At 49.1% G+C, this 7,500-nt stretch overlaps 1 protein-coding gene across 1 annotated transcript in view; it reads right to left on the bottom strand.

Annotated features, from left to right (window-relative positions):
- The window catches only part of rims1b (regulating synaptic membrane exocytosis 1b), a gene marked incomplete at its 5' end in the record, with an annotated part of 59,699 nt that overhangs the window by 23,603 nt on the left and 28,596 nt on the right, over positions 1-7,500 (bottom strand). The window contains 4 exon segments of the mRNA XM_083694177.1: positions 239-349; positions 1,003-1,043; positions 4,652-5,646; positions 6,590-6,897. Coding sequence (XP_083550303.1) covers positions 239-349; positions 1,003-1,043; positions 4,652-5,646; positions 6,590-6,897 — 1,455 coding nt within the window.

The raw sequence follows: 7,500 nt of genomic DNA, 5'->3' as shown, positions 1-7,500 counted from the left end.
CACCACAGTGTGTGTGTGTGTGTGGGTGTGTGTGTGTGAGTGTCTCTGTGTGTCTGTGTGTCTCTGTGTGTGTCTCTCTCTGTGTTTGTGTGTGTGTGTGCGTGTGTGTGTGTGTGTGCGTGCACGCGCATGCGTGTGTGTGTGCGTGCGTGTGTGCGTGTGTGTGCGTGTGTGTGTGTGTGTGTGTGTTTGTGTATTAGAGTGTAATTGGAAGCAGAACAGAGAGATTCCCGCTCACCTTTAGCCCCAGTAAGGAGCCAGCTTCTCTGGGCATGGCAGATCTCTTGCTCAGAGTGATGCGGCCGATTAAGTGATCGCCCTCCTTGGACGGCTGCCATGTGACAGGATGCTGCATGGAGGGGTGGAGAGAGAGAGAGGGTGGAGGGGAGAGAGGGTGAGAGTGAGAGGGAGAAAGAGAAGGAGAGAGAATGGGCCAGTGATTTAATCCCATCAGACAGAAATAATGTGTGTGGGGGGGGAGAGAGATGGGGAGAGGGGGAGGAGGTGAGGGGACAAGTGGGTGCATAGAGAGAGAGAGAGAGAGAGAGAGAGAGAGAGAGAGAGAGAGAGGTGTTAGCCAGAAAGAGAGAGAACATAACATCTATCCCTGTGAAAAACAACACTCCCACACTGCATGATAAGCAGGTGTTCCCATACCCAGACACATGCAGTACAGTACACACTGTATCCACTTAGACCAGACAGTAATCTGCTAGACTACAGGTTACACTGGGCTGGTTAGAAGGTTATATTTATCATCTATATTTAGCAATAAATAGTGGACAAAGTAAGCCTGTGTACTTACTCTCACATTAAAGGGGGTAAGTGGAACCTAAAAGAGCTGTGTGTGTGTGTGTGTGTGTGTGTGTGCGCGCGCCGCTGTTTGTGTGTGTTTGACAGTGTGCGTGCGTGCGTGCATGCGTGCGTGCGTTTTGGCAAAGTGGGCGGGGCTGAGTCAGCATAATTATGACCTAAATCTGTTACTTTTCTCCTCGAACTTACATGCCACACGGCAGGATCCAGAGGATAGCAGTCCCAGTCACCTGCAAAGAGAGAAAGAGAGAGAGAGAGAGAGAGAGAGAGAGAGAGAGAGAGAGAGAGAGAGAGAGAGAGAGAGAGAGAGTCATCAGATTAAAAAAAAAGAGAAAAAAAGAAGTGAAACATCACTCAGACTCAGACTCAAGTCAACTCAGTCTAACACCCAGGAGAGAGAGGGCGAACTGGGACACACGCTTCAGCCCAACTCTCATTAACACTACCAGATGGTTGGAAGACTGCGACTGGACCCACTTCAGACCAGAATCAGCCCCAGCCTCAGTCCCCTAGCTGGGCTTGACGTCCGCACACACACACCACAGCCCCGACTGGACCCACTTCAGACCAGACCGGGCTCAGCCTTGACGTCCACACCCCCAACAGCCTCATCCTGCAAGCGGCCTTTCATGTCCTCGGTGGATGACGACGTCAACAGAACGGACAGGATGTGATCAGAGGAGGACTTTTAAGCTTCCCCCAGAGAAGCCGGGACAAGTCTCAGTCCCCTAGCACTGACCATGGCTACTGTTCAGACGGTTGTTTGGGAAGAGCTGAGGTGAAGTGAAGTGAATTGAAGTTAGTGGTGCAGGCGAGGGGGAGGAGGGGGGGAGGAGGGGAGGAGGGGGGGGTAGAGAGGGTGGAGTTAAGGGAAAATACTGTTTTTAGCTAGTCTGGAAGTGAAATCTGAAATCTTGTGAATGCGTTGGGAATGCTTGGAGGACTTTGTGCTGACTCATCCGTTTCAAGAGTTGCTGAGTTGGCCTCTTCAGTTTGAGCAGTTGAACACGACGCAGTAGATAACGAAGTCTGGCCTGGGAAGCTCCTTTTTTCTCCTGATACCGTCTACATCAAAGCATTGCTAATGTGCTAGCAAGGCTTACTGATGAGAATAATGTTTCTTTAATTTTTTATCTCGTGTTTTTTTTAATCATAACTATTCAAAATGTGCCGGTAATGTATGTGCCACGATGTAAAAACACAGGCCAAAGAATTCAAGTGATAGATTAGCATTTCAAAAGAGTTAGATTGTATCTAAGTGAAACTAACCTGGATGAATAAATAGGTGAAATAAATACAATTAAATAAAAAAAACACACACTTGGAGAAGCTCCCTTGTGATCCTGCATGAATGCCCTCCCCAAAACAGGGATCAAGCTGGTCAATGACCAAGGCTTATCCAGATAAAGGTTTGTCCTAACCATGAAACCTCCCCCTGACCCTGACCCACACCTCGGTAACTGCAGGGTCAGGTCACACTGCTGCAGGTTTAACAATGATCAGTGGTGAGCGGTGTTGACAATCCTGTAGAGTAGCATATGCTACACACTCACACACACACACACACATGCACACACACACACACACACACACACACACACTCACACACACACACACACACACACACACACACACACACACACACACACACACACACACACACACACACACACACACTTTAGAGTTGACATCAACACTTAAAAATTAGCCTCCCCTGCCATTTCCTCCTTGCTGTATCATCTTACGCTTTATAACACCTTAGAGGAAGCCGACCAATTAGAGACGGGCTGTATTTTAACCCTCCTTTTACTGTAAATACTGTACGCCCTTAGCAGCTAAATCAATTTCCACCACGTCTTAAAACAGATTCTTAATTTCATAAAGGTCTCCTCTGGCTTTTAAAAAGGCCCGGTCTGTTTCCCCAATAAAGTATTCAAACCGCCAACCTCCCAACAACATATTATACTACATAGCATAAAAGTTTTACAATCTCATTTGACCCGCTTGATTGGATCAGTAAAGCTGTCTTGCAGGTCCACTAAATAGCATGTAAAGTGTGCATACAGTGCACATTAACATTGTTAATCTTGAAGCAGTATGAGTGCCTTTAAGTGCAAACACACGACATGGAACAGCATCATTGAAAGACAGGGATGGGGATCTCTCGTCCTAGAGTGTATGCATGGGTTTTGCTCTTTCCTTCAAGTCAGCGACCGATTTAGACTTGAGAAATCACGTACAGTGTGTGCCAGTGGAAATCGGAGGACGGGCTCATTTGTACGGCAAGGAATTGAATCAGGAACGGTATCAAACACGTGTTTGACACCGTTCCTCATTCCATTCCATGTTTGATACCATTCCTCATTCCATTCCATGCATTAAAATGAGCCTGTGTATTTCTACCTCCCCTGTAGTGCAATATCTGAGCAACCAAAGACCTTAATGAATAAATTAAATACCTGGGAGAAGAGAAAGACCTGAAGACTAGGGCTGCCCATCCCTAGTCTAAGACTGCACTCTTCACCACCACAATGCTTCATCCAAAAATGGGCATATAGCCTAACTGTTCGGGACCTACTGAACCTTAAAACTAGGATAGACTCACCCTAAAAAGAGTGCCTTTCATAAAGAAAAACCATTAAATCAGAAAATTACCCTTACCCAGAATTGGATGCTTCTCCCGTTAGCTAAAGAGTAAATCCGGCTAATCACACGTCCAATCCACACCCTCCTCCACCCATTTATCGTCCATGACATTAATCTGGATTAAAACATCTGGATTGGGAATGGCTGCTGACCGGTAAGTGAGATGAGCACAGAGATCAACAAAACCAGCCGTCCACCATGACGCTGTCTGGCCGAGCCGGGGCCAAAATAGCTTAGTAGCCTGAGGTGGGCGGCAAAGCTGTTAGCGTTAGCCCGCTAGCGAGCGAGAGAGGGGCCAAAAAAGAACATGCGGCATCCACAAACCAGATCCCTTCTGCCTATCCGTCCGTCCGTCCGTGGCTACAGCCGGTGTTTTTGAGAGAAGAGCTACGTAGTAGAGCTGAGTTCGTTGTTGACCTAATTCTGCAAATCTGCTGGCCTAAATCACAGGGAACTTTCCAAATAAACGAGCGCAGACCCAAGAGTTTTAGATGTAAGGGATATGCAGATTTCCTCCTGTGGATCCTACAGTTGGTAGACACGAAGATGCAGGCTAAGCTTTGAGACGTACTGTACTGTACGTTGGAAATCCAGCCTGATTGCAAAGATCACATGGATCAGATTAATGGCAACTTTTAGACCAGAGCTATTTTGATGAGAACTGAATCTGAAATGACAGTTGTCTACTCAGGTGAGTCCATTTGTTTTATGAATAATTGGTATTGTCACAGAATTTTCATTTCAGTGCATCCCTAATTACAATGAGCCTGTCTACTGATTTCTACTTCCACCAGCCTCCACTGTTTTACAGGTGGTCTATGTAATATATGGTCATCAGCAGGGGAAGCTGGTGGAGGTAGAAATCGGAGGACGGGCTCATTGTAATGCATGGAATGGAATCAGGAATGGTATCAAACACGTGTCAATCAATCAACCGATTTCTGCCTCCACCAGCTTCCCCTGGTCAACAGGGTTCGATCATTCTCCGATGTTGAAATACACCAATAACATACTGACACTTTAAGAGACATGATGATGATGATGATGATGATGATGATGATGATACAACACAGTGAATACTTTAGAAGAAAGACCTGGAAGTTTTTCACTGTCACTGGTCAAGGAAGAACATGATAAAAACTGACATCATCAATATGTAAAAGTCCTAGAAATAGGGAGCTGTCAGACTGACCTTTCTCGCTGACACTCTCCATGTCCACGTCATCACAGCTGGTGTACTCGGGCGTGGAGCCGCCTTCCTCCTCTGAGCTGCTGATGGACATCTGCCTCTTGTTGACGCCGCGCTTGCTCTTGTAGGGCCGCGGCGGGGGCGGCCGCAAGGAGTCCGACTGGTCCGAACTCTGGGAGTCCTTCCTCAGCAGGCTCTCCCCCGCCTTGTCCCTCCGCGCCTTATTGTGCAACATGGTTGCCGAGCCCGGGTCTAAGTGGCTCTTAGGGGGGCCCCAGTCTGGAGGTTGGGGACCCCCAGGATGGGGGCCTGGTCGAGGGCCGCCACCGCCGCCTGGCTGGGGCCCTGGGTGGTTCTGCTTGGGGAGGGGTCCCTGCCCCCCACCCCCGCCGCTACCCCCCACGGTCCTGTCCATCGAGTAGGCGCGGTGGTTCTCTATGAGGGCCTTACGGTCAGCCTGACCACCGCCTCCACCACCTCCCCCGGCCCCACCACCTCCACCACCTCCCCTCCTGCTAAGACGATTCTCAGGCATCTCCCCCATGTTCCCGCCCCCTCCTCCTGCTCTTCCCCCCTGGCCGGGCTCCAGCCCTACCTCATTGATGGCAATGTCGCTGTGTCTCCGCTCATGGCGTACTTTTGACACCTTGGCGTGCATGCGCATCTCCTGCTCCTCCTTCTGAGGTTTGATTGGGTAGCGTGCCAAGTTGGGGTCACTGCGGTAACGGGTCTGGAACTCCTCCTCGCGCTGCCGCTGGCGTTCCCTCTCCTCGTCCTCCGGGCGTCTCCTGGGTTCGGGGCGGCCCGGGTCCCCCTCCATGTCCTGGTAGTCCTGGGATCGGACCTTCTCCAGCCGCCGGTTGTCCCGTCTCTCTGACCCAGGCCCCATGCGCTCATCCTGGGAAGCCACGGACTGCAGCTTCCCTGGGGGCCTCCGGCCGCTACCACGACCCATGCCTGCCTTGCCATTCTGCTCATGCAGGGACACAGGCCTTTTCCTGGGAGAGAGGAGAGAGGGATGACTGATATAAGTAGGTCCTGACTTGGTAAAAGGTATTTGTGTTGAGGCCTACCAAGGTCAGCACTACTTTTCTGGTTAAATAAGTTGAATTATAAATTAAAGGGAAATAACTGAAAGGAAAGGAAATGTCTATATATCCTGATGGTCTGTTTGCACTGTATGCAGATGAACCAGCAACAGTTGCGAATGGAGCACATTTGAGTGATGCATTCAGAGCATACAGTACTCACCCAGGAGACGCGAAACAAAGGAAATTAATCAAGGACCTCTCAAGACTAAAACTTGTGACCCAGCTTCCACTCTCACGGCTAAGCTAGGACAGCACTACTTTACCCAAAGGGGATTAAAAAATCAAGTGCTGCAACCCATATACCACAACATAGAAAATGGGCCTCTGCAAGAGAGAGGATTTGAATGCCTGTCAAATGGGAGAAATATGCCAAATGTATGTTCATGTATGTTCAAGAATGAACAAGAAAAATACTGATGTGGTAGAGTGATAGTAGTAATAAAGAGACATTATCTCATGTTCGGACATACATTAAAACGTGCCCAATAAAGTTATTAACATCAGCTCAGGAGAGGTAACTGATACAAAGAGAAGTCACTCATACAAGTGAGGAAGACTGCAATTTCCACCGCTTTTAACTCACTAACTGCCAAAGAATTCTGGAACACTTACCACCTAGAGTGGCATGTGTTTTATGTGGTATTTACCTTGCAACAATACTTTGATTGGCTACAAAATTAAATGTATGCATTTTTGGTGAATAAAGTCACCCGTGGCACTCTAGAATGTTGACAATTTGGGCAACTTTAGTCACCCTCACCACTAAATGAGTTAAACAGAGGGATTGTGATAGGACAGGTGACGGGGGGGGACGGGGGGGGGGGGGGGGGATTGTATCCGGATGTCCTACTTGTCTCGAGGCGGTTCGCTCCGGGACCGTGAAGCAAGCATGGTGTCCGATCCCTTGGAGTTGGCGGCTGCTGTCAGCAGCTGCGTACCATCCGGCAGCCCTGCGTTAGTGTTTGCCACGTTAGCGCTGGAGGGGGCCTGGGACCTGGAGCGCAGGAGCTTCCTGTCCCTTGCCGCCTCACCGCCAACGGCCGGGTCGTTCAGGACGCCGTCCAGGCTCATCTGCCTCGCCCCCGGCCCCGAAAACCATTCTCCCGATTTGGTGAGGATCTCCTGTTGCTTACGGCACAGGTTGCATACCCACATTACCTGTAGGGGTGGAGGGAGGAGAGGAGGCGGTTAGACTCACACTACTGTGTGGGTGCTGGGGGTTGAACATGTCTGGTTGTTTATTACAGAACACATTTAATAAAGACAGTGTCATGGTCAATCTACAGAATATATTTGGTGGTTGGTGACTAGGGCAAGTCTATAACCATATTTGACAAATGAAGCTTGCAACACTCTAGTTGTGTATAGAAAAGACAGACAGGCAAGGGCAGGATTGTGTATCCTATATTACAAACACTACGGTAAAGGGGTTTTAGGAAGACTAACCCGAGCACGAGCATTTGGTCAACCCTTCCTGTTCATCTTTCATCATAGTCTCCTCTCCTGACTCTGACAGATTGTATGTGATAGGTCATCTATGAGTCTGGTGACAGCTGGTTTCCTAAAATACCTCGGTATCAGGGGAGGCTGGTGGAGGGAGATGTCAGGAGACAGGCTCCTTGTGACGCATGGAACGGAATAAGGAACGGTATCAAACAAACGTGTTTGATGACATTTTCTCATTCTGTTCCACGCATTACGATGAGTCCTTCCTCCGGTTTCTACCTCCACCAGCCTCCCCAGCTCGGTATCCATCAACCC

The sequence above is a fragment of the Argentina silus genome, assembly GCF_951799395.1.
Source record: "Argentina silus genome assembly, chromosome: 22".
NCBI lineage: Eukaryota > Metazoa > Chordata > Actinopteri > Argentiniformes > Argentinidae > Argentina > Argentina silus.
The sequence above is the reverse complement of the archived record's forward strand: the minus strand, read 5'-3'. Positions and strand labels throughout refer to the sequence as shown.